The sequence below is a fragment of the Anomaloglossus baeobatrachus genome, chromosome 5, assembly GCF_048569485.1.
Source record: "Anomaloglossus baeobatrachus isolate aAnoBae1 chromosome 5, aAnoBae1.hap1, whole genome shotgun sequence".
NCBI classification, from domain to species: domain Eukaryota; kingdom Metazoa; phylum Chordata; class Amphibia; order Anura; family Aromobatidae; genus Anomaloglossus; species Anomaloglossus baeobatrachus.
Window position 1 is genome coordinate 335,159,147 of NC_134357.1, and position 27,278 is coordinate 335,186,424.

Here is a 27,278-nt window from a genome sequence, read left to right on the forward strand (position 1 = left end):
CCTCGGCTTTGTCGTATCACTCTGCTGCGGAGCTGAGGCCGCCATCTTCTATTGCAGAGCCATGCCGCGTATTTACGTCGGAAGACTGAGTTATCACGTCCGGGAGAAAGACATTCAGAGGTTTTTCGGAGGCTACGGAAAGCTCCTGGAGGTGGATTTGAAGAACGGGTAAGGTCAGATGAGCTGCTGTGCTGGCGCCGTGTTTACAGCGGGCCTCGGGCCTGTGTGATGAAATGTGATCCTGCTGCCCGCTGCGGGGGTTCATTCACAGGCGAACAATGTCCACGGCGCCATTTTGTAGCAGTGAGGTAGGTAGAGGCGCGATGTGTGCTAGGAGTCCGGGGCCGGGGCTGCGCGTCTGTGTAGGGGGGAGGCCGGGGCCGAGGCTGCGCGTCTGTGTAGGGGGGAGGCCGGGGCCGAGGCTGCGCGTCTGTGTAGGGGGGAGGCCGGGGCCGAGGCTGCGCGTCTGTGTGCAGGGGGGAGGCCGGGGCCGAGGCTGCGCGTCTGTGTGCAGGGGGGAGGCCGGGGCCGAGGCTGCGCGTCTGTGTAGGGGGGAGGCCGGGGCCGAGGCTGCGCGTCTGTGTGCAGGGGGGAGGCCGGGGCCGAGGCTGCGCGTCTGTGTGCAGGGGGGAGGCCGGGGCCGAGGCTGCGCGTCTGTGTGCAGGGGGGAGGCCGGGGCCGAGGCTGCGCGTCTGTGTGCAGGGGGGAGGCCGGGCTGCGCGTCTGTGTGCAGGGGGGAGGCCGGGCTGCGCGTCTGTGTGCAGGGGGGAGGCCGGGCTGCGCGTCTGTGTGCAGGGGGGAGGCCGGGCTGCGCGTCTGTGTGCAGGGGGGAGGCCGGGGCTGCGCGTCTGTGTGCAGGGGGGAGGCCGGGGCTGCGCGTCTGTGTGCAGGGGGGAGGCCGGGGCTGCGCGTCTGTGTGCAGGGGGGAGGCCGGGGCTGCGCGTCTGTGTGCAGGGGGGAGGCCGGGGCCGAGGCTGCGCGTCTGTGTGCAGGGGGGAGGCCGAGGCTGCGCGTCTGTGTGCAGGGGGGAGGCCGAGGCTGCGCGTCTGTGTGCAGGGGGGAGGCCGAGGCTGCGCGTCTGTGCAGGGGGGAGGCCGAGGCTGCGCGTCTGTGTGCAGGGGGGAGGCCGAGGCTGCGCGTCTGTGTGCAGGGGGGAGGCCGAGGCTGCGCGTCTGTGTGCAGGGGGGAGGCCGAGGCTGCGCGTCTGTGTGCAGGGGGGAGGCCGAGGCTGCGCGTCTGTGTGCAGGGGGGAGGCCGAGGCTGCGCGTCTGTGTGCAGGGGGGAGGCCGAGGCTGCGCGTCTGTGTGCAGGGGGGAGGCCGAGGCTGCGCGTCTGTGTGCAGGGGGGAGGCCGAGGCTGCGCGTCTGTGTGCAGGGGGGAGGCCGAGGCTGCGCGTCTGTGTGCAGGGGGGAGGCCGAGGCTGCGCGTCTGTGTGCAGGGGGGAGGCCGAGGCTGCGCGTCTGTGTGCAGGGGGGAGGCCGAGGCTGCGCGTCTGTGTGCAGGGGGGAGGCCGAGGCTGCGCGTCTGTGTGCAGGGGGGAGGCCGAGGCTGCGCGTCTGTGTGCAGGGGGGAGGCCGAGGCTGCGCGTCTGTGTGCAGGGGGGAGGCCGAGGCTGCGCGTCTGTGTGCAGGGGGGAGGCCGAGGCTGCGCGTCTGTGTGCAGGGGGGAGGCCGAGGCTGCGCGTCGGTGTGCAGGGGGGAGGCCGGGGCCGAGGCTGCGCGTCGGTGTGCAGGGGGGGGGGGCCGAGGCTGCGCGTCTGTGTGCAGGGGGGAGGCCGGGGCCGAGGCTGCGCGTCTGTGTGCAGGGGGGAGGCCGGGGCCGAGGCTGCGCGTCTGTGTGCAGGGGGGAGGCCGGGGCCGAGGCTGCGCGTCTGTGTGCAGGGGGGAGGCCGGGGCCGAGGCTGCGCGTCTGTGTGCAGGGGGGGAGGCCGGGGCTGCGCGTCTGTGTGGTGGGGAGGCCGGGGCCGGGCTGCGCGTTAGCAACCAGCAGTAGAGCCCCCATTGAATTTGATTATACACAGGTACTAGAGTTGCTCCCGTCCTGAGAATCCACTGCTCGTTACAGGAGTGCTCGCTTACCGTTAGTGATGGGCGTACTCGCAGGTAACTGGGACCGGCGGGTCTACACAGGTTAAATTAAAAAAGCCCAGTTCTGGCCCGGAATTGATCCCGGTTTTCTGTCGGGTTCCCGTGTCTATGGGGACCAGAATCCGGCAATTAAAAATGGTGGTAGAAGGGATGGGGGAAAGCAGCGAGCGCTTCACACTTAGTGTGGCGCAGCTGTAACTGCTTCCTGGCCGCTCATTACCTTTATTGCATATGCGCTGCTTTCACCGGTGTCTGTGATTGGTTGCAGCCAGAGGCGCCCCCACCCTGAGGGTACCGTCACACTTTAGCGACGCAGCAGCGATCCCACCAGCGATCTGACCTGGTCAGGATCGCTGCTGCATCGCTACATGGTCGCTGGTGAGCTGTCAAACAGGCAGATCTCACCAGTGACAAGCCCCCAGCCAGCAGCGACGTGCAAGCGACGCTGCGCTTGCACAGAGCCGGCGTCTAGAAGCTGCGGACACTGGTAATTAAGGTAAACATCGGGTATGGTTACCCGATGTTTACCTTAGTTACCAGTGCACACCGCTTAGCTTAGCGTGTGCAGGGAGCAGGAGCCGGCACTGGCAGCGTGAGAGCTGCGGAGGCTGGTAACGAAGGTAAATATCGGGTAACCACCTTGGTTACCCGATGTTTACCTTGGTTACAGCTTACCGCAGGCTGTCAGACGCCGGCTCCTGCTCCCTGCACATTCAGGATTGTTGCTCTCTCGCTGTCATACACAGCGATGTGTGCTTATCAGCGGGAGAGCAACAATAAAAAAACGAACCAGGGCTGTGTGTAACGAGCAGCGATCTCACAGCAGGGGCCAGATTGCTGCTCAGTGTCACACACAGCGAGATCGCTAATGAGGTCACAAAAAACGTGACTCAGCAGCGATCTCGCTGTGTGTGAAGTACCCCTGAGTCTCATTGGAAGACTACTTCTAATCAGATGTTATACACTTTGTTTTTTTTCCCCTAAAAGAAGCATCATGTCACTTCTTTTCCGCAGGTACCTGCGGTTTTCCCCTGTGTTTTTACCATTGATAAGTTAAAAACCACAGGGACCAAGCCACGGTGAAACCTGATTTTGGGTGCATTTTTTTGCCGCAAGTGCAGAATTCTGCTAGAGGGTGCGTATTTTGCTGACGAGACAAATCTACCCAGTGCTCACAGGGCCTTAGAGGGGGAGTTTAGCAGAAGCCACTAGATTGTCTTGCCTTTCTTAGGCCCTGTGCGCACTTGCCGGATTTTGCCGCGGATTTCCTGCGGTTTTGCTGCCTGTTTCGCTGCAGAAAATGTTCATAACATCTCTGCAGTGATTCACCAGCAAAACCTATGGGGAAAAAAAATCCTTTCTTCAGCGCTCTATTGGGAGACCCAGACGATTGGGGTATAGCTACTGCCCTCTGGAGGCCACACAAAGCACTACATTAAAAGTGCAAGGCCCCTCCCCCTCTGGCTATACCCCCCCCGTGGTATCACGGGTTCTCCAGTTTTAGCTTTGTGTGCGAAGGAGGTCAGACATTCCATGCATAGCTCCACAGATTTTAGTCAGCAGTAGCTGCTGACTATTTCGGATGGAAGAAAAGAGGACACATATAGTGTCCCCAGCATGCTCCCTTCTCACCCCTGGATGGTGTTGTAAGGTTGAGGTACCTATTGCTGGTACAGGGCTGGAGCCTGACATGCTGTTTTCCTTCCACATCCCCTGGTAGGGCTCTGTGGAAGTGGGATCCTGCCGGCCTCTCAGCTCTGACGCCGGGCTCCATCCACAGACCCATTAGAACCTGATGGAGACGGAGCAGGAGTACGATCAGGGACAGGCCCTGCATCATACAGGTACTCTGTGTCCCCGGCAGGCACAGACACACTCCGGGCTGGCTGGGTGTTGTAGTGCGCCGGGGACCGCAACGTGGAGTTGGTGTCCCTACAGATTACTGGGGGACTTTTTTGTGTATGGGAACGCAGCGCCGACCCCCTCTGGACCGGGCGGCGCTGCTGTGACTTGTGGTGCGCCGGGGATCCGCCGTCCGCGCTTTTACGGCGGCGGCGGTTATAAATTTAGTCCCCGGCTTTTTGGGCCTAGGACGCCGGCAGCTCCGATTCGTTCCCGCCCCCACCCTGTCATTCAGGGTAGGGGAGAGACGCTGTTCGCTAGCAGCGACGAGGGCTGGAGCCTGATTTACATGCTCCAGCCCTCTCACTTGGCACAGAGGGAAGCAGGCTTCCCGCTCTTGGCCAGGAACGCCCAGGGCCCGCCCCCCTTCCTCTCTCGAGACGCCGGCAGCCATTACATGCATGCCTGGCTGGAGGAAGGACGCAAGGCTCTGGGAGACCTGGACTAGGGGCTATCTGGCGACCACACACCCGCTTTTTAAGCGGGCGGTAAGCGATTTTTCTGTGCTGGTCCCTCTAGTGCCTCACTGTGTATCAGTGTACTGGGTACAGATATATAGATATTGTATTTCTTGCACTGTGAGGTGCGCTTCTGGCTGCATATCCCAGATCGCTCTGTGGAAGCAGCAACATGTCATCCTCAAAACGCAAGGCGGCCAAGGCAAAAAAAGCTGTGTATACTGCGTGTGCTGCATGTGGGGCTAATCTACCAGCAGGCTCCGATGACCCCCATTGTGTGCAATGCTCCGACCCGGTGCTGCTTCGCCAGCCGGAGTCAGGAGAGGTAGCGACCCAGGCTGAGACGCTTGTAAGTTCTGCCCCGGTGACAGGGACAGACTTTGCAGTTTTTGCAGATAATATGTCTGTGTCTATGGCAAAAATCCTTGAAACCTTGCAATCTATGCATGGGGCTCAGTCTCTGGGCACGGCGAGGCCTCTGTCCTCAGGTCCCCCTTACTTGGAATGTATCCAGCCCACAGGGGGGTCCCCGGCTTCACAGGCCGAGGATTATGACTCAGATGATGGCCCCAGCCACCCTAAGCGAGCTCGCTGGGAAAGACCCTCGACGTCATCACACTGCTCAGGGTCTCAGCGCAATCAGTCTCCCTGTGATGTGTCTGATGAGAGTGATCAGGAATCCACTCCTGGAACCCCTCTCAACCTGGATACCCCGGATGGGGATGCCATGGTAAACGACCTTATCTCAGCCATCAATAGGCTGTTGGATATTTCTCCCCCAGCCCCTTCAGCAGAAGAGGCGGCGGCGGAGCAGGAGAAGTTTCGTTTCCTTTATCCCAAGCGTAAATTGAGTGCTTTGTTAGATCACTCTGACTTCAGAGAATCAATCCAGAAGCACGACGCTCACCCAGAAAGGCGTTTCTCTAAACGATCTAAAGATACGCGTTTCCCTTTCCCCCCTGAGGTGGTCAAGCGCTGGACACAGTGTCCAAAGGTAGACCCCCCGATTTCCAAACTTGCAGCTAGATCCATAGTTGCAGTGGAGGATGGCGCTTCACTTAAAGATGCCAATGACAGACAGATGGACCTTTGGTTAAAATCTGTCTATGAAGCTATCGGCGCGTCGTTTGCTCCGGCATTCGCAGCCGTATGGGCACTCCAGGCTATTTCAGCTGGCTTAGCAAAAGTGGATGCTATCATGCATCCAGCAGTGCCGCAAGTGGCGCACCTTACCACGCAGATGTCGGCGTTTGCGTCTTACGCTATCAATGCGGTCCTAGAATCTACCAGTCGCACCTCAATGGCGTCCGCCAATTCGGTAGTTTTGCGCAGAGCCTTGTGGTTAAAGGACTGGAAAGCAGATGCTGGTTCCAAAAAATGTTTAACCAGTTTGCCTTTGTCTAGAGATAGACTGTTTGGCGAGCCATTGGCTGACATCATTAAGCAGTCCAAGGGTAAAGACTCCTCTTTACCACAACCCAGAACATCCAAACCTCAGCAGAAAAAGTGGCAGCAGAGGTTTCAGTCCTTTCGAGGTTCGGGCAAGACACCATTTACCTCGTCCAAAGGGACTCAGAGGACGCAAAGAAACTCAGATTCGTGGCGGACTCACACACGCCCCAAGAAAGCAAATGGAGGTACCGCTTCCAAAGCGGCTACCTCATGACTTCCAGCCCCCCCCCCTCCGCATCGCCGGTCGGGGGCAGGCTCTCCCGCTTTTCCGGCATTTGGATGTCACAGGTCAAAGACCGGTGGGTGACGGACATTTTGTCTCGCGGGTACAGAATCGAGTTCAATTCTCGTCCTCCAGCTCGGTTCTTCAGAACCTCCCCACATCCAGACCGAGCAGATGCTCTGCTGCAGGCGGTGGATTCCCTAAAAGCGGAAGGAGTGGTGATCCCAGTCCCTCCTCAGGAACAAGGGCAAGGGTTTTACTCCAATCTCTTTGTGGTTCCAAAAAAGGACGGCTCGTTCCGTCCTGTTCTGGACCTAAAACGGCTCAACAAACATGTGCACGCCAGGAGGTTCCGGATGGAAACCCTCCGCTCTGTCATTGCCTCAATGTCCAGAGGAGACTTCCTTGCCTCAATAGACATCAAAGATGCTTATCTCCACGTGCCAATTGCTACAGAACATCAACGTTTTCTACGTTTTGTGATAGGAGACGACCATTTTCAGTTCGTAGCTCTTCCATTTGGTCTGGCGACAGCCCCACGGGTCTTCACCAAGGTCATGGCGGCGGTGGTAGCAGTCTTGCACTCTCAGGGACACTCGGTGATCCCTTACCTAGACGACTTATTGGTCAAAGCTCCCTCTCAGGAGGCATGTCAGCACAGCCTGAATGCTACGCTGGAGACTCTACAGTCTTTCGGATGGATCATCAACTTTCCAAAGTCGATCCTATCACCGACTCAGTCACTAACGTATCTTGGCATGGAGTTTCATACTCTAGCAGCGATAGTGAAGCTGCCGCTGAACAAGCAGCGGTCACTACAGACAGGGGTGCAATCTCTCCTGCAGGGCCAGTTGCATCCCTTGCGGCGTCTCATGCATTTCCTAGGGAAGATGGTGGCAGCCATGGAAGCAGTTCCCTTTGCGCAGTTTCATCTGCGCCCACTTCAATGGGACATTCTCCGCCAATGGGACGGGAAGTCAACGTCCCTGGACAGGAAAGTCTCGCTTTCCCAGACGACCAAGGACTCTCTACAATGGTGGCTCCTTCCCACCTCATTATCTCAGGGAAGATCCTTCCTGCCCCCATCCTGGGCAGTAGTTACGACAGATGCGAGTCTGTCGGGGTGGGGAGCAGTGTTTCTCCACCACAGGGCTCAGGGGACGTGGACTCCGCAGGAGTCCACCCTTCAGATCAATGTTCTGGAAATCAGAGCAGTGTATCTTGCCCTACTAGCCTTCCAGCAGTGGCTGGAAGGAAAGCAGATCCGAATCCAATCGGACAACTCCACAGCGGTGGCATACATCAACCACCAAGGAGGGACGCGCAGTCGGCAAGCCTTCCAAGAAGTCCGGCGCATTCTAATGTGGGTGGAGGACAGAGCATCCACCATATCCGCGGTTCACATCCCAGGCGTAGAAAACTGGGAAGCAGACTTCCTCAGTCGCCAGGGCATGGACGCAGGGGAATGGTCCCTTCACCCGGACGTGTTTCAGGAAATCTGTCGCCGCTGGGGAGTGCCGGACGTCGACCTAATGGCATCCCGGCACAACAACAAGGTCCCGGCATTCATGGCGAGGTCGCGCGATCAAAGAGCTCTGGCGGCAGACGCCTTGGTTCAAGATTGGTCGCAGTTTCAGCTCCCTTACGTGTTTCCGCCTCTGGCGCTCTTGCCCAGAGTGCTACGCAAGATCAGATCCGAGTGCAGCCGCATCATACTCGTCGCTCCAAACTGGCCGAGGAGGTCGTGGTATCCGGATCTGTGGCATCTCACGATCGGTCGACCGTGGTCACTGCCAGACCGACCAGACTTACTGTCCCAAGGGCCGTTTTTCCATCAGAATTCTGCGGCCCTGAACCTGACTGTGTGGCCATTGAGTCCTGGATCCTAGCATCTGCAGGATTATCTCAAGGAGTGGTTGCCACAATGAGACAAGCTAGAAAGTCGAATTCTGCTAAGATCTACCACAGAACGTGGAAGATTTTCTTATCCTGGTGCTCGGCCCAGGGAGTGTCTCCCTGGCCATTTGCATTACCCAAGTTTCTTTCCTTCCTGCAATCGGGGTTAGAAAAGGGCTTGTCGCTCAGCTCCCTTAAAGGGCAAGTTTCGGCACTATCCGTGTTTTTTCAGAAGCGTCTAGCACGTCTTCCTAAGGTGCGCACGTTCCTGCAGGGGGTCTGTCATATTGTGCCCCCGTACAAGCGACCGTTAGATCCATGGGATCTGAACAGGGTACTAGTTGCTCTCCAGAAGCCGCCCTTCGAGCCTCTGAAGGAAGTTTCCTTTTCTCGGCTGTCGCAGAAAGTGGCGTTTCTTGTTGCGATCACATCGCTTCGGCGTGTGTCTGAGCTGGCAGCTCTGTCATCCAAGGCTCCCTTCCTGGTGTTCCACCAGGACAAGGTTGTGCTGCGCCCCATTCCGGAGTTTCTTCCTAAGGTCGTATCCTCTTTTCATCTTAATCAGGATATTTCCTTGCCTTCTTTTTGCCCTCATCCGGTTCACCGGTATGAAAAGGACTTACGTTTGCTAGATCTGGTGAGAGCACTCAGAATCTACATTTCCCGCACGGCGCCCATACGCCGTGCCGATGCACTTTTCGTCCTTGTCGCTGGTCCGCGCAAGGGGTTGCAGGCTTCTAAAGCCACCCTGGCTCGATGGATCAAAGAACCAATTCTAGAGGCCTACCGTTCTGCGGGGCTTCCGGTTCCTTCAGGGCTAAAAGCCCACTCAACCAGAGCCGTGGGTGCGTCCTGGGCATTACGTCACCAGGCTTCGGCTCAACAGGTGTGCCAGGCAGCTACCTGGTCCAGTCTGCACACTTTCACCAAGCATTATCAGGTGCATACCTATGCTTCGGCGGATGCCAGCTTAGGTAGAAGAGTCCTGCAGGCGGCAGTGACACCCCCATAGGGGAGGGCTGTTTTGCAGCTCTAACATGAGGTATTTATTTACCCACCCAGGGACAGCTTTTGGACGTCCCAATCGTCTGGGTCTCCCAATAGAGCGCTGAAGAAGAAGGGAATTTTGTTACTTACCGTAAATTCCTTTTCTTCTAGCTCTTATTGGGAGACCCAGCACCCGCCCTGTTGTCCTTCGGGATGTTTTTTTGTTGTTTGCGGGTACACATGTTGTTCATGTTGAACGGTTTTTCAGTTCTCCGATGTTATTCGGAGTTAATTTGTTTAAACCAGTTATTGGCTTCCTCCTTCTTGCTTTGGCACTAAAACTGGAGAACCCGTGATACCACGGGGGGGGTATAGCCAGAGGGGGAGGGGCCTTGCACTTTTAATGTAGTGCTTTGTGTGGCCTCCAGAGGGCAGTAGCTATACCCCAATCGTCTGGGTCTCCCAATAAGAGCTAGAAGAAAAGGAATTTACGGTAAGTAACAAAATTCCCTTCGTGCGCACTATGCGGAATTTGACAGCTGCATGTTTTGCTGCGGGATTTCCGCACAAAAACAATTGCATGTCACTACTTTTCCGCACGTCGCTGCGGGATTTCACTCCATTGACTGCAATGTAATTGTGAAATCCCGCAGGGAATAACGCAGGCAGCAAATTTTGTGCAGTTCATTGCGTATCGCTGCGTTATTCCCTGCGATATTTCGCGGTTTCGGGACATAATGTTCATTGCTGCCCTGCGGTTTGCAGAGAAGTGATGTCATTATGATAGGAAGAGGAAGCGGAGCAGAGTAAACACACACATCACACTCGCACACAGACATATAGAATACACAGATCACACACAGACATAGAATACACACAGATCGCACTCACACACAAACATATAGAATACACATACAAATCAAACGGACATACAGAAAACAAAACACGTGGGCTCCACCGTATTTTTTACCTTCCAGCCGAGGTAAACACACAGCAGCGGCCCAGTATTCTCAGGCTGGGGAGGGCGAATGCCAGGGTTAATGCCCCCCCCTCCTCCTGCAGTCAAGAATATCAGCCAGCAGCTGCCCCGGGACTGTCGCATCCATTATGCGGCAGTACCGGAGTGTCCCGACTCTTCCTGTTGCCGTGATGCGGTGGCAATCAGGGTAATATAAGGAGTTCATGGCGGCGGATCGCCGCCACGAAGTCCAGGCTTGATCATGGCAGCGTCTGTGACAGCTTTCCTAATCAACCCGTAAGTAAAGTGAATAAGCAGACACCGAAAAATCCTTTATTTTAAATAACAGGTTATTTCCCACGGCCGGTAATGTGCACAACACTACCGCTCGGGAGAAATGCAGCGTGTGCTCACAGGGACTCTATTTATCCCCCTATCTATTTTCTATCTGTCTATTTATCTATCTCAGAAGGAAATTACTTTTTTTTTTTTTTTTTAATGTGCTTTATTGCATTGAATGCATTAAAAGACATGTAATAACCCGCACGCGGCAATACCACGAATAAAACCGCGGCAAACCACATGCGGTTTTCGGGTGCTGTTTGCTGCGGGTTTTTACCGCGGGTGCGGTAATCTTTCAGACCCTGCTGAATTTTCTTAAGAAAGTTCAATTTTCCAGTGCGCACAGGGCCTTATACTGCATTTTTGAAATTTGTGAGTGTATTGGCAGTGCTGGGGATTGCCCATTAGTAAAATTATATTTTCTATGATTTGCAGACCTATAAAATAATGGTGTTACTCGTCAGGTCCATCGCTGCCTCTGGCACTTCTCGTCTGCTGATAGGCTCAGTCGGTGACGACACATCCAGTGCATAATTTCTGCAATGACAAGGTTTCCCACGGAAACAAAGCAAAACATTCTGGTCTTTAAAAAGGGTCAGATGTGAAACCCATTGTGGGTCAATGACAGTACGAGTACGTAGCTTTTTTTTTGTTTTGTAGATTTAATAGTTTAGATCATTGGATTAGATGAGTGTTTCTGCAAACTACGTATCACAGGGTCAGTGTAGGTATGTGTCCGTGCATCTAGATCTTTACCGATTGAGTTCTCATTGACTGTGCAGGCTGTAATACTTTTTATCATTTCAGATACGGTTTTGTAGAGTTTGAAGACTCTCGTGATGCTGATGATGCGGTGTATGAACTGAATGGGAAAGACCTTTGTGGAGAACGTGTGATAGTGGAGCATGCCCGAGGTCCACGCCGGGACAGAGATGGATTCAGCTTTGCAAGTCGCAGTAAGCGTTGCATTTTTTGGTAGCAGCTCTTTGGGGGAGTCTTGGGGAATGTTTACAGGCAGTGCTGTATAATGTAGTACAATAAATCCAGGTGTAATATTAACTGATTTTCTGCCCTGGACATATGCAATTAAAGTAATAGATCTGTAAGGCACATCCTGGACCTATGCTCCTCTTCCTCTCTATTTACCAACCTCTATTTGCAGTATAGAAATCTGTTTGTCCTCAGTGTTGTATGCTGCAGGCTATTGTATCATATTAATCCTTATTGTACAGTGTGTTTAGTCTGATGCCATACAGTAACCTGTAACCTACCGCAATGAAAGCAGTGACAGATTTGGAACAACCAGTAGTGTGGATGTTGGTAATGTAAGAGGGATGAGAAGTCGGGGTTTAGGCAAATCTGAGATCCTGCCTGTAACTGTGCTATGTAATGTATTGCATTTTGAAATGTATAGACGAGACAATAGAATAGAATTGTTAGCGGCTGGGGAGAGTATGCTAATTAACAAGTGATGGAATAAGTTCTGTTTTTTGTACTTAATTATTCCAGTAGATTGGTCCCAGGCTACTCTGTATGCAGCTGCTCCTCCGCGGCTATCAGGTTGGGGCAGCTGCTTTCAGATTCCTATGTGTTTGATAGCTGGAATAGACGTAGAATCATACAAGATTGCACAAGTCCTTTTTTCTTGTATATTATTGCTTAATGATACAGGAAACTCATGTTTGCTGTTTGAATAAAACTACTGTTAAAGGGCTTTGTCCAAGAAAAGTGAAAAAAGCCTGCAATATAACTTCATAAATGCCTTTAGCAACAGATGCTTGGCATGTCTAGGGGTGAGGCTAGGTTCACACTGGTCTGATGCTTTACTTGTAGCAAAAAAAACATATCCTTCTGAAGTCTGCTATTAATTTTACCTGTTAGACCCTATTCATTACAATAGGATCCAGGTCGTTTTTTTTTTTTATGGGATAAGGCTATGTGCACACGTGTGCGCTCTGCACCGCACACAAGGTCCGCTTCAGGGCGCAGCTGAAAAGCTCTGTTCTGAAGTGCCTGGTGCCTGCAGAAGTCGTGCGCTTTGCATGCTGCCTCTCCCTCTAGACAGCATGCAGAGCGCACAAAAGAAGTGACATGTCACTTCTAAAAATGCACGCTTTGGGCAGCAGCCGAATCACTGCGCTCTAATACGCCACGTGCGCACGTCTCATGCACAATCTCCATAGACTGTGCAGGGGTCGCAGGACGCATGCATTTACACTGCGGTGCAGAACGCAGCGTAACTGCATGCAATACGCACACGTGCGCACATAGCCTTAGGCACAGCATGCTGCACTTTCTTTCAAGAATACCAGAATTTGCTTTAGAAGCTCTGATGCACATGTCAACTTTATCAGCAAAATGTAAAGAAGAATTTCTATTTTGACAAACTTGTGCTAGAATGTTATTAGGGCGGGTTGTGTACTGCTAAAGACCTACAGTCAGGGATATAGTACTGGACGTTCTTCCTGATGGTTTTTAGAGGCACAGACCACTGTTACAAGAACCTCTCCAGTTCCACGATCAGCTGCAGATGCTGCACCTATGGTCTTTGCCTCCTAAATCCTTAGAGACTGCTTAAGAAGTATGAATATGCCCAGACTTGCCGCTACCGTTATAAACATCAACAGACGTCAGCATATTCCATCCATCCTTCGTTAGTCTTTATTTAGCAACATTTCAGCAGCCTTTTTTAATTGCTGGATGGAATATGCTGACATCTACTAATGTTTACTGTGAATTCGGATAACTAGGATGGTCTGACTTGTGGATAGCCGAGAGTAAGAAGTGATTGAATGCGTCTTATGCTCGTTTGTGGAAGGTTTGCTACTAGTCAGCCTGACAGAAGCAATGCACAGTCTCCGCAGCATGCAACCCATTCTAGTCTCACTTTAGAGAGGGTTTTTCAGTTTGTAAGGACAGGTATTTATGATTTTAATACATCTTTTCCTGGACAAACCTCTTTAATCGCTGGTTATCACTATATTTATCTATTTGGGGGATGATTCTAGTCTGCTCTTCAGTTTTGAACCATTGTGGAAGAGCATGGCATGTTAGTTTACAAGTGGGCCAAGTTATTTTTCTGCCTCCTGTGGTGTCACTGGTAACTTTAAACCCACGGGCATCACAGATGGCAATATAGCAACATAAGATGTAATTTTGTGGGTAGGACATTGGTTCTTATGTGGGAGGCAAATGGTATTATGAATGTATTTTGTTTAACTTGTATATTCTTAACCTTTTTGCATGTTGAATTCCAAAATCCTTTTTAACCGTCCTTGATGTTTCAATTTGAAAGAGACCAGTGGGGGCTGAGACCATTGAGGCTTAAGATGACTGCCTTTCCTGGTTGGCCTTTCCAAACATTGTGTGACCCTTGCCCTATGACCCTTTGGCTGACCTTACCGGAAGCCATGATGACAGCAGCCTATTTCCATTAGACGCAGGGTGATGGTGAGGATTAAAAGGGTTAGACAAAACCGGCTTTAATCTGGTCTAGGTGCCCCCTTCCTTGCGTGTGCTTCCAAATGCCACTTATACCTCCTGCCTTAAATAATGAAGTGACTGGCATCTCTTGTAAATACTTTGTAGAAATGCATGTAATATGTTAAACCTTGTAATGTCATTAATTCTTGTAAGATTTTGTTGCTGAGGTTGACTGAGTGCACTCCTTAAACATGCCCATTCTTAACACAGCAGACTGGAGTAACTCAACATCCCTGCTGCTAATCACTCGCCAGAATCACGGCTTCAAAGGAGGTTTTATGTAAACAATCTTATTCTCTAGTTTTAAAGCCCTCCCAAAATACACAAACAATTAGATAATACCTTGTGCAATTGGTATGTAGCGCTGACATTTTTTTCTATGTGTAAAGGTGGCTACAGGAGCCAAAGATCTGGCAGAGATAAATATGGTCCACCTGTTCGTACAGAGTTCAGGCTTATTGTGGAAAACCTCTCTAGTCGGTGCAGTTGGCAGGATCTTAAGGTGAGTCTAGTAATTTAGTCTGCCGATTTCTATTAATATACAAAGAATATCGCTTAATTTACCGGGCTTAAAGTGTACCTGTCAGGTGCAATATGCACCCAGAACCACAATAAATTCTGGGTTTATATTGCTAATGCCTGCATAACCGTCCCTGTATCTAGTAGCATACATAGCGAACATGCTAATGAATGCGCAGCGTTGATCTCACCGCTGTCTGCGGCCACCGGACTCCACACTGGATTTTGGCTCATTGTGCATGATCAGAAGTCCTGGGCTTCCAATCATGCATACTATGAAGCTGGGTATGTGTCATCTCTTCAAACTGGTGTAGTGTGCATGACTGGAAGTCTGGGGATGTTATGACCATGCACACTGAGCCAAAAACCAGCGATGGCAACAGAGCGGAGAGCAGCCATGTCTCTGATGCTGTGCATTCATTAGCATGTTAGTACACCCACAGGGGCGTGCTAACATGCAATGTAGGCCAACTAGTCAAGGGAACGAATGCCATTGTGTGACTAGTCCCTGGCCTAGTTAGTATATTATAAAGAGTCTTTATAAATACTGTTTCTAAAGATCTCTTTATGCTCTTAGATACAGGGATGGTTAGGCAGGGATTAGCAGATACACCCAGAACTGCTTGTGGTCCTGGATGCATAGTGCACCTGACAAGTTCACGTTAACCTATTAATGATGTCCGACGAACATGTATGGAGTGGATTCAGGTGCTGAGCATACACGTCACAAAAAAGTGATATCACTATACACTGCAATACTGTAGTACTGCAGTGTATTTTAACAGCGATCACATGTTAAAGTCCTGTAAAATATAAAAAGACCATCTAAAAACCAACCCTGTAATAAAATTTAAACTGCCCCTCTTTTTTCCCCAAAAGTAAATGGTAATTGATAATGCGTTGTTTGTAATTATCTCAACTAATAAAATATTTTTCCTATATGGTGAATGCCTAAGTGAAACAATCTGAACTCCAGAATTGGTCTGTTTTGGTTGCTGCAATTACCCTCCTTCCCCTCCCCCAAATTAAAGTGAACAAAACCTTTATAGCCGAGAAGGAGTTCAATTAAAATGCCAGTTCGATGCACAAAGTCCTCAAACATGTCCATCGATGGAAAAATGAGATGGGTCTCAGAAAACGGCAACTTCAAATGTATATTAGACGTGCAGAGAAACATTTGGGCTTGTTGTGCAAACCCACATCAAAGGGAGGGACACAACCTATGACATAGCAGTATGTCATAGGTCATGAGGGTTAAGTAGTGGAACAAAAATGTAGAAGTTTGGGAAAAAACACAAAAAAAACTTGTGCCGTATTGTTGGAGCTGTATGAAGGCTTGATTTCTTGAGCGTACTTTAATACTATTTTGGGCAACATAAGTTTTAATCGCTTTTGGGTTTTTAGGGAGGTGTGGTGACTAAAAAACTGCAATTCTGGCAATTCCGTTTTTGGTTAGCAATATTTAAATGCAAAAAGTTTTCATTCCGGTCATGCCACTTTGCATTAATTCCTGAAGAGCGCCTAAAGGGTTAATAAACTAGCAGTTTTGATTATGTTGAGGGATGCTGAATTTATAATGGTATCACTTTTGAGCACCGGCACTCATAAGGGTTATCCTGAAGCATTTCTCTGATCAGGAGACGTGATTGGACAGTAAAGTCCCCTAGGGGAATTGGTAAAATCATTAAAAAATGTAAAAAAAAAACCAAAACAACCCTCCCTCAAATCACCCCCCCCCCCCTTTTTTTTGCTCCATTGGCAATAAAAATACACATTTGGTAATGCTGCGTTCAGAAATGCCCCGTGTTACTTTTTTTTTTTTGTTTGCTGCAACACTGCATAAAAGTGCAATAAGGGCAATCAAAATGTCGCACCTATCCAAAAATGGTATAATTAAAAAGTCAGCTCATGATGTAAAAACAAGTCATCACACAGCCCCAGACCCCAAAAAAATGAGCGCTATGGGTCTCGAAAAATAACGACAAAAGTGTAAAATATATATATTATATTATAATATATTATATATTATATACTATATATATTATATTATATATATTTTATATTATATTTTCCTCCATACAAACTTCTGAATTTTTTTCACCACTTATGTAAAAGTAAAACTATTCATGTTTGGCATTTCGGAACTCTTACTGATCTGGGGAATTAAATTATCAGGTCAGTTTTACCAAATGGTGAACACTAAATAAAATCCCCCAAAACAATCATGTAATTGCACTTTTTTTTTTTTTTTGCAAGTTCACTGCACTTGGATTTTTCCTGTTTTCCAGTGCAATATGGGGCAGAATGAATGGTATTGTTTAAAAGTACAACTCGTGCCACTAAAAAACAAGCCAATATATATAGTTATGTTGACTGACGGAAAAACAAAAGTTTGAATGGAGGAAGAAAAAAAAAACCTGAAAATCACCTCTGGGTTAAGAGGTTAACAAAGTACAATATGTCACTAAAGTCTCAATCACTGGGATATGTGGAAACATTTGTTATTGCTGCCACATAGTGAATTTGGCCTGGTTACTGACAGGTTAAGGATCAATCCGTTTAATCTTCCAACTTTTTCCCTTTTTCTGCAGGATTTTATGAGGCAAGCAGGTGAGGTTACCTACGCGGATGCACACAAAGAGCGCAGCAATGAGGGTGTGATAGAATTTCGATCTTATTCTGACATGAAGAGAGCTCTAGAAAAACTGGATGGCACAGAGATAAATGGCAGAAAAATTCGCCTGGTTGAAAGTAAAACACGCCACAGAAGGTCTTATTCTGGCAGTCGGTCAAGGTAAATGATATCACTAATACATTTTGTGCAAATCGTGCTACAGTATATGATGTTTATGCTTCGTTACGGTGCACTTATAACTGTTTTTTTTTTGATAGGTCACGATCCAGGAGCAGGAGACGTTCTCGCAGCAGGAGCAGACGTAGCAGTCATAGTAGATCCAGAAGCCGCTCTCGTTCTCCTGTTAAAAAGACTCGTTCACGTTCTCCCGCTAAACGGAGCAGGTCTCATTCACCAGCAAAGAAAAGTCATTCTTGCTCCCCGGCTAAAAGTGGTTCTAATTCCCCTGTCAAAAAAAGTCAGTCTCGGTCTCCAGCTAAGAATAGCCGCTCACGTTCCCCAGTAAAACGAAGCCGTTCACATTCACCTGCTAAGAGTCAGTCAAGGTAAATGATTTTCTCCATTTTAACAAAACAATGAATACTTTAAGGCCTTGTGCGCACTAGGCGTTTTTGCCGCGTTTTTAGCGGCGTTTTTTACCGCGTTTTTGTGCTGAAAACGCAGTGACATTGCTTCCCCAGCAATGTCAATGGGTTTTCAGAAGTGCTGTCCTCACACAGCGTTTTTTTTTAGCTGCGTTTTTGTGGTGACCACAAAAACGCAGCATGTCAATTATTTCTGCGTTTTCCACTGCGTTTTTCACTCATTGAATTCAATGAGATGTTAAAAACGCAATGAAAAACGCATATAGCCGCGTTTCTGACTAAAAACGCAGCTATAAACGCAAGGGGTGGGCACTACAGTGACGTGTACAGGAAGAGGATTCCTTCTGTTGGTAAACACAGAAGCATGAATCCTCCCGGTACCGTCACCGCTGCGTCCACCTCCCGTCCGGTGCCATGTCAGCTCCGTGCGGCGTCATGTCTGGGCGGGAGGTGGAGGCAGCGGCGAAAACCAAAGTGAACAGTAGAAAAAAAAAATGTCATATACTCACCTGTCTGCAGGGACCCGATGCCATGCCCGCTCCCATCTCCTCCCGGTCCCGCCGCTCTGGCTGTGTGCAGTCTCCCCGGGGCAGGACCTTGCTTGCAGGACCTGGCGCTGATCACCTGATGCAGTCACCTGACGCATCAGCTGATCGTAGTCTCGCCGGCTTTTTCGTGCCCGGCCGGCTATCAGCTGATCCTGCCGTCAGGGGACTTCATCAGCTGATTACCGGCAGCGATCGTATAGGATCAGACTGCTGTCCAATCGATCGCTCCGGGAGCTGCCGGTAATCAGCACAGCACATAAGTGAGTATTATTTTTTTTTTTTTTTTTTTTTTGCACTGATGCATCAGCTGATTGTATAACCGGCTTTTATACAATCAGCTGATGTGTGATGTGATTCAGGCACTTGATCCTGACACATCATCTGATCGCTTTGCCTTCCAGCAAACCGATCAGATGATATTGGATCTGGATTGGACGGCGCGGGACCCTAACCCAGGATTACTGCGGAGGGGGGTTTATTTCAATAAAGATGGAGTCACTAATTGTGTTGTGTTTTATTTCTAATAAAAATATTTTTCTGTGTGTTGTGTTTTTTTTTATCATTACTAGAAATTCATGGTGGCCATGTCTAATATTGGCGTGACACCATGAATTTCGGGCTTAGGGCCAGCTATACAGCTAGCTCTAACTCCATTATTACCTAGCTAGCCACCCGGCATCAGGGCAGCTAGAAGAGTTGGATACAGCGCCAGAAGATGGCGCTTCTATGAAAGCGCCATTTCTTCGGCGCTCCATTGGGAGACCCAGACGATTGGTGTATAGCACTGCCTCCGGAGGCCACACAAAGCAATTACACTAAAAAGTGTAAGGCCCCTCCCCTTCTGGCTATACACCCCCAGTGGGATCACTGGCTCACCAGTTTTCTGCTTTGTGCGAAGGAGGTCAGACATCCACGCATAGCTCCACTGTTTAGTCAGCAGCAGCTGCTGACTATGTCGGATGGAAGAAAAGAGGGCCCATACTAGGGCCCCCAGCATGCTCCCTTCTCACCCCACTTTATGTCGGCGGTGTTTGTAAGGTTGAGGTACCCATTGCGGGTACGGAGGCTGGAGCCCACATGCTGTTTTCCTTCCCCATCCCCCTGAGGGGCTCTGAGGAAGTGGGATCTTACCGGCCCCCAAGCCCTGAGGCCGGGCTCCATCCACAGACCCATGGAACCTGCTGGATACGGAGCTGGGTACCGTTCAGGGACAAGGCCCTGCGACATTAAGGTACTCTGTGTCCCCGTATGTACAGGCTGCGCACACTCCAGACTTGCTGGGTGTGCTAGTGCGCCGGGGACAGTAGCGCTGAGCGCTGGGGTTACAGTCACTACAGTTTTTCTGAGTGACTTTAGGTGTTGGGGACTGCCGCGGCGGCGCGGCTGTGACTTGTAGTGCGCCGGGGACTTAGCGACGACCGTGCTTTTACGACGGCGTCGCTTATAAATTTAGTCCCCGGCTTCTGCGGCCTAGCTCCGCTTCGTTCCCGCCCCCGCCCTGTCAATCAGGGCAAGGGAGAGACGCTGTACGATTCATCAGCGCCGAGGGCTGGAGCCTTATTTACATGCTCCAGCCCTCTCACTGAGCACAGTGGCACGCAGGTTTCCCGCTCTTTGTCTGCACACGCCCAGGGCCCGCCCCTCTCCACAGGACGCCGGCAGCCATTCCTACAGACAGTCTGGCTGGAGAACGGACACAGGCTCTGGGAGACCCAGACAAGAGATTTCTGGCGACCACACACCCGCGTTAAGCGGGCGGTAAGCAGCACATTAGTGCTGGCCCCACTAGTGCCACAGTGTGATATTTGTGTACTTTTTTCTCTGTACCATATATATATATATATATATGCACTGTAAGGTCGCTTCTTGGCTGTATACCCCAATTGCTCTGAGGAGACGACAACATGTCATCTGCAAAACGCAAGGGTGCCAAGACACAGGCTGTGAGCGCTGCTTGTGCCGCTTGTGGGGCTGATCTACCGGCAGGTTACAATGACCCCCATTGTGTGCAATGTTCGGTCCCTGTGCCACTTCGTCAGCCGGAGTCTATGGTGGTAGTAGCCCAGGCAGAGTCGCCGGTGAACCCTGTCCCGGTGACGGGGACAGAGTTTGCAGTTTTTGCTGACAGGATGTCTGTCACTATGACAAAAATCCTAGAGACCTTGCAGGCCAGGCCAGTTACTCAGTCCATGGACACTGCTGCGGCAATGTTCCCCGGTCCCCCTCAGTTGGAGTTAATCCGTGCTTCAAGGGGGTCCCAGGCATCTCAGCCTGACGGCTCTGATTCAGATGATAGTCCCAGGCAGCCTAAGCGTGCTCGCTGGGAGAGACCCTCCACGTCATCACGCGGTTCAGGGTCTCAGCGAGAAGGGTCTCTACATGATGAGACAGAGGAGGGGGATCAGGAGTCTAATCCTGAAACCGCTCTTAATCTGGATACTCCTGATGGTGACGCCATGGTAAATGACCTTATAGCGGCCATCAATAGACTGTTGGATATTTCTCCCCCAGCCCCTTCAGCAGAAGAGGCAGCTGCACAGCAGGAGAAGTTCCATTTCAGGTATCCCAAGCCTAAACTGAGTACTTTTCTGGACCACGCTGACTTCAGGGAATCAGTCCAGAAACACCATGCCTACCCAGATAAGCGTTTCTCCAAACGTCTTAAGGATACACGTTATCCCTTTCCCCCTGACGTGGTCAAACGCTGGACCCAGTGTCCAAAGGTGGACCCCCCAATCTCCAGGCTTGCAGCTAGATCCATAGTTGCAGTGGAAGATGGGGCTTCTCTTAAAGATGCCAATGACAGACAGATGGACCTTTGGTTAAAGTCTGTCTATGAAGCTATCGGCGCGTCGTTTGCTCCAGCATTCGCGGCCGTGTGGGCACTCCAAGCTATTTCAGCTGGCCTGGCACAGGTGGACTCTATCATATGTCCTGCAGTGCCGCGAGTAGCGTCCCTAACCTCGCAAATGTCTGCGTTTGCGACTTACGCTATCAACGCTGTCCTGGACTCTACAAGCCGTACCTCAATTGCGTCTGCCAACTCTGTTGTCTTGCGCAGAGCCTTGTGGTTAAAGGAATGGAAAGCGGATTCTGCTTCCAAAAAATGTTTAACCAGCTTGCCACTATCTGTAGACAGACTATTTGGTGAACAATTGGCTGAAATCATTAAACAGTCCAAGGGTAAGGACTCCTCCTTACCCCAGCCCAGATCAAGCAAACCTCAACAGAGGAAGTGGCAGTCGAGGTTTCGGTCCTTTCGAGGCTCCAGCAAGACCCAATTCTCCTCGTCCAAAGGGACTCAGAAGGAGCAAAGGAGCTCAGATTCCTGGCGGGCTCATTCACGCCCCAAGAAAGCAACCGGAGGAACCGCTTCCAAGGCGGCTGCCTCATGACTTTCGGCCTCATCCCTCCGCATCCTCGGTCGGTGGCAGGCTCTCCCGCTTTTGCGACATTTGGCTGCCACAGGTCAAAGACCGGTGGGTAGCAGACATTTTGTCTCACGGGTACAGGATAGAATTCAGTTCTCGTCCTCCGCATCGGTTCTTCAGAACCTCCCCACATCCCGACCGAGCAGATGCCCTTCTGCAGGCGGTGTGCTCACTAAAAGCAGAAGGAGTGGTGATCCCTGTTCCTCTGCAGGAACAAGGGCAAGGTTTTTACTCCAATCTCTTCGTGGTTCCAAAAAAGGACGGCTCGTTCCGTCCTGTTCTGGACCTAAAGCTGCTCAACAAGCATGTGAACGCCAGGCGGTTCCGGGTGGAATCCCTCCGCTCCGTCATTGCCTCAATGTCTCAAGGAGATTTCCTTGCATCAATAGACATCAAAGATGCTTATCTCCACGTGCCGATTGCTACGGAGCACCAACGTTTTCTACGTTTCGTGATAGGAGACGACCATCTCCAGTTCGTAGCTCTGCCATTTGGTCTGGCAACAGCCCCACGGGTTTTCACCAAGGTCATGGCGGCAGTGGTAACAGTCTTGCATTCTCAGGGACACTCGGTGATCCCTTACTTGGACGATCTTCTTGTCAAAGCACCCTCTCAAGAGGCATGCCAACACAGCCTGAATGTTGCGCTGGAGACTCTCCAGACTTTCGGGTGGATCATCAACTTTTCAAAGTCAAACCTGGCACCGACTCAATCACTAACGTATCTTGGCATGGAGTTTCATACTCTCTCAGCGATAGTGAAGCTTCCGCTGGACAAGCAGCGGTCTCTACAGACAGGGGTGCAGTCTCTCCTTCAGGGTCAGTCGCACCCCTTAAGGCGCCTCATGCACTTCCTAGGGAAGATGGTGGCAGCAATGGAGGCAGTCCCGTTCGCGCAGTTTCATCTGCGTCCACTTCAATGGGACATTCTCCGCCAATGGGACGGGAAGACAACTTCCCTGGACAGGAAAGTCTCCCTTTCTCAGACGGCCAAGGATTCTCTGCTATGGTGGCTTCTTCCCACCTCATTATCGCAGGGAAGATCATTCCTGCCCCCATCCTGGGCAGTGGTCACGACAGACGCGAGTCTGTCAGGGTGGGGAGCAGTTTTTCTCCACCACAGGGCTCAAGGGACGTGGACTCAGCAGGAGTCCACCCTTCAGATCAATGTTCTGGAGATCAGGGCAGTGTATCTTGCCCTATTAGCCTTCCAGCAGTGGCTGGAAGGAAAGCAGATCCGAATTCAGTCGGACAACTCCACAGCGGTGGCATACATCAACCACCAAGGAGGGACACGCAGTCGGCAAGCCTTCCGGGAAGTCAGGCGGATTCTGATGTGGGTAGAGGAAAGAGCATCCACCATATCAGCAGTTCACATCCCGGGCGTAGAAAACTGGGAAGCAGACTTCCTCAGTCGCCAGGGCATGGACGCAGGGGAATGGTCCCTTCACCCGGACGTGTTTCAGGAAATCTGCCGCCGCTGGGGGGTGCCGGACGTCGATCTAATGGCGTCTCGGCACAACAACAAGGTCCCGACCTTCATAGCGCGGTCTCGCGATCAAAGAGCTCTGGCGGCAGACGCCTTAGTGCAAGATTGGTCGCAGTTCCGGCTCCCTTATGTGTTTCCACCTCTGGCACTCTTGCCCAGAGTGTTACGCAAGATCAGATCCGATTGCGGCCGCGTCATACTCGTCGCCCCAGACTGGCCGAGGAGGTCGTGGTACCCGGATCTGTGGCATCTCACGGTCGGCCAACCGTGGGCACTACCAGACCGTCCAGACTTACTGTCCCAAGGGCCGTTTTTCCATCGGAATTCTGCGGCCCTGAACCTGACTGTGTGGCCATTGAGTCCTGGATCCTAGCGTCTTCAGGATTATCCCAAGGGGTCGTGGCCACCATGAGACAGGCTAGGAAGTCCACTTCTGCTAAGATCTACCACAGGACGTGGAAGATTTTCTTATCCTGGTGCTCTGCACAAGGAGTATCTCCCTGGCCATTCGCGTTACCTGTCTTTCTTTCCTTCCTGCAATCTGGGTTGGAAAAGGGCTTGTCGCTCGGCTCCCTTAAAGGGCAAGTCTCGGCACTATCCGTGTTTTTTCAGAAGCGTCTAGCACGACTTTCTCAGGTGCGCACGTTCCTGCAGGGGGTTTGTCATATCGTACCTCCGTACAGGCGGCCGTTAGATCCGTGGGATCTAAACAAGTTCCTTGTTGCTCTCCAGAAGCCGCCCTTCGAGCCTCTGAGGGATGTGTCACTTTCTCGACTCTCACAGAAAGTGGCCTTTCTGGTAGCGGTCACGTCTCTTCGGAGAGTGTCCGAACTAGCAGCGCTGTCATCCAAAGCTCCTTTCCTGGTGTTCCACCAGGACAAGGTAGTGCTGCGCCCCATTCAGGAGTTTCTCCCTAAGGTGGTATCCTCTTTTCATCTTAATCAGGATATCTCCTTGCCTTCCTTTTATCCGCATGCAGTTCATCGGTATGAAAAGGATTTACATTTGTTGGATCTGGTGAGAGCACTCAGAATCTACATTTCCCGCACGGCGCCCCTGCGCCGCTCGGATGCACTCTTTGTCCTTGTCGCTGGTAAGCGCAAAGGGTCGCAGGCTTCCAAAGCCACCCTGGCTCGATGGATCAAAGAACCAATTCTTGAAGCCTACCGTTCTGCTGGGCTTCCGGTTCCATCAGGGCTGAAGGCCCATTCTACCAGAGCCGTGGGTGCGTCCTGGGCATTACGACACCAGGCTACGGCTCAACAGGTGTGCCAGGCAGCTACCTGGTCGAGTCTGCACACTTTCACCAAACATTATCAGGTGCATACCTATGCTTCGGCGGACGCCAGCCTAGGTAGAAGAGTCCTGCAGGCGGCAGTTGCCTCCCCGTAGGGGAGGGCTGTCTTTGCAGCTCTAACATGAGGTATTTCTTTACCCACCCAGGGACAGCTTTTGGACGTCCCAATCGTCTGGGTCTCCCAATGGAGCGCCGAAGAAGAAGGGAATTTTGTTACTTACCGTAAATTCCTTTTCTTCTAGCTCCTATTGGGAGACCCAGCACCCGCCCTGTTGTCCTTCGGGATTTTTGGTTGTTTTTCGGGTACACATGTTGTTCATGTTGAATGGTTTTCAGTTCTCCGATGTTACTTCGGAGTGAATTTGTTTAAACCAGTTATTGGCTTTCCTCCTTCTTGCTTTTGCACTAAAACTGGTGAGCCAGTGATCCCACTGGGGGTGTATAGCCAGAAGGGGAGGGGCCTTACACTTTTTAGTGTAATTGCTTTGTGTGGCCTCCGGAGGCAGTGCTATACACCAATCGTCTGGGTCTCCCAATAGGAGCTAGAAGAAAAGGAATTTACGGTAAGTAACAAAATTCCCTTCTTTCTGGGGTGGCTGCGGACTGCAATTCGCAGTGGGGGTGCCCAGAAAGCATGGGCACCCTGCACTGTGGATTCCAATCCCCAGCTGCCTAGTTGTACCCGGCTGGACTCAAAAATTAGGCGAAGCCCACGTCATTTTTTTTTTTAATTATTTCATGAAATAATTAAAAAAAAAAGGGCTTCTCTATATTTTTGGTTCCCAGCCGGGTACAAATAGGCAGCTGGGGGTTGGGGGCAGCCCGTACCTGCCTGCTGTACCCGGCTAGCATACAAAAATATGGCGAAGCCTACGTCATTTTTTTTTCTTTTTGGGCAAAAAACTGCATACAGTCCTGGATGGAGGATGCTGAGCCTTGTAGTTCTGCAGCTGCTGTCTGCTCTCCTGCATACACTAGTGAATGGAGGATGCTGAGACTTGTAGTTCTGCAGCTGCTGTCTGCTCTCCTGCATACACTAGTGAATGGAGGATGCTGAGACTTGTAGTTCTGCAGCTGCTGTCTGCTCTCCTCCATACACTAGTGAATGGAGGATGCTGAGACTTGTAGTTCTGCAGCTGCTGTCTGCTCTCCTGCATACACTAGTGAATGGAGGATGCTGAGACTTGTAGTTCTGCAGCTGCTGTCTGCTCTCCTCCATACACTAGTGAATGGAGGATGCTGAGACTTGTAGTTCTGCAGCTGCTGTCTGCTCTCCTGCATACACTAGTGAATGGAGGATGCTGAGACTTGTAGTTCTGCAGCTGCTGTCTGCTCTCCTCCATACACTAGTGAATGGAGGATGCTGAGACTTGTAGTTCTGCAGCTGTCTGCTCTCCTGCATACAATGAACATTTTGAAGAAGGAAATGACATCAGACCTTTTTTTTTTTTTTTTCATCAACAATCTTTAATGGCATTGTGCACTGATTAAAAACGCAGTGAGCAAAAACGCAGCAAAAAACGCACCAAATCGCGGCAAAAACGCATGCGTTTTTGCCGCGTTTTTTTAGCCGCGGGTGCGTTTTTTAGACAAAAACGCACATAAAAACGCAGCGTGAAAAAAACGCCTAGTGCGCACATACCCTAAGACTCTCTTGTAACTAAACTGACTTCTGCTGTAAATGTTGTAAAATTCAGAGCATGTTTTTGTTTACTAAGAGTTTCACACTGCACATAACAATGAGTTTCATGTGCCTATCTTTTGTTTTTAGGTCCAAATCTCGGTCCAGAAGTAAGGAAACCTCTCGATCACCATCAAAGCAGAGAAAATCCCGTTCAAAAAGTAAACCCAAATCAGAACATGGATCTCGATCCCGCAGTCGATCAAAGGGAAAGCGCAAGAGGTCTCGTAGTCATTCTAAAGGAAAACGTGATCGTTCAAACAGCCGTCCCAGATCCAAACGGGAGAGGTCTCGCAGCCATAGTAAATCAAAACGTGATAGATCTAGCAGCCGTTCTAAGAGCAAAAGGGAGCGTTCTCGCAGTAATTCCAAAGATGAGCGAGAATCTAAAGGCAGAAGAGATGAGTCTAGGGAGCGATCGCGTAGCCAATCCAAGGGAAGGAGGGATAGATCTCGTGAGAGATCACGCAGTCAGTCTAAAGGTAATAGGGAGAGATCTAGAGAGAGATCTCACAGTCCTTCAAAAGAAAATAGGGACGTTTCCAGAGAGCGGTCCCGAAGTCAGTCCAAGGGAGAACATGACAGGTCTCGTAGTCTATCAAGAAGTAGGGATCGTTCCAGGAGTCGATCAAATCCTAAACGGGAAAGATCTCCCCATAGTCGTTCCAGATCACCTTCCCCCAGGGAAAATGGTAAAAGTGATGCCAGATCCCAGTCTAAATCACCTGTCCCACCTTCTGCTAGCATGGAAGAGTCACCTCCACGCCCAGCCTCTGCTGCCAGTTCTAGGTCTCGTTCTAGTTCCCCAGAGTAGTTTTTAAGTAGATTTATTCGCCTAGCATTAGGACTGAGACCCACAAGTTGATTCCCATAATCACCCTCTTAAATGTTTCAATGCAGGCATGTCCTCACTTTGTGATACCCAAGCAACAAAAAGATTCCAGCTGTGTAAATAGGACTTAACTTTTTTTTTTGTGCATGAAATTTTCTTAGTGCTAAGGTGTTGGCACAGAGATCTTTTCCTGTTCAGTTTAGTACAGTGATAGTAGACAATGCTTTCAAATGACCATGATGGGTTCAGAATACACACAATATGAAATGCATTGCAGTTTTTCTTTAATATAAAGTATTAAACTCTACAGTGCTTGATGGGGGCTGATTGTTCATCCCATTTCAGTCTAGTTACTGACCGTGTAAATAAAGGTTTGTACTGTGTACGTGGGGCGTTATTTTTTTATTTTAGTTTTGTAGAATAGTTCTGTAAGATCACTTTTGCAGAGCAAATAAAGTTTTCTTCTGCTGTGCAA

The 27,278-nt window shown here is 50.6% G+C and overlaps 1 protein-coding gene across 1 annotated transcript; it reads left to right on the forward strand.

Moving 5' to 3' along the window:
• Positions 1 to 27,278, forward strand: SRSF6 (serine and arginine rich splicing factor 6). The gene is made up of 6 exons (XM_075349834.1): positions 1 to 168; positions 11,113 to 11,261; positions 14,178 to 14,290; positions 16,899 to 17,101; positions 17,200 to 17,487; positions 26,062 to 27,278. The coding sequence occupies exons 1-6, from the start codon at positions 62 to 64 to the stop codon at positions 26,783 to 26,785; spliced, it is 1,584 nt and encodes a 527-aa protein (XP_075205949.1). The 5' UTR covers positions 1 to 61; the 3' UTR covers positions 26,786 to 27,278.

Coding starts and splice junctions, on each gene's coding strand:
- SRSF6 (XM_075349834.1), top strand. CDS start 62: ATGCCGCGTATTTACGTCGGAAGACTGAGTTATCACGTCCGGGAGAAA. Junction 11,262..14,177: donor ATTCAGCTTTGCAAGTCGCA/GTAAGCGTTGCA, acceptor CTATGTGTAAAG/GTGGCTACAGGAGCCAAAGA. Junction 17,488..26,061: donor CCTGCTAAGAGTCAGTCAAG/GTAAATGATTTT, acceptor TTTTGTTTTTAG/GTCCAAATCTCGGTCCAGAA.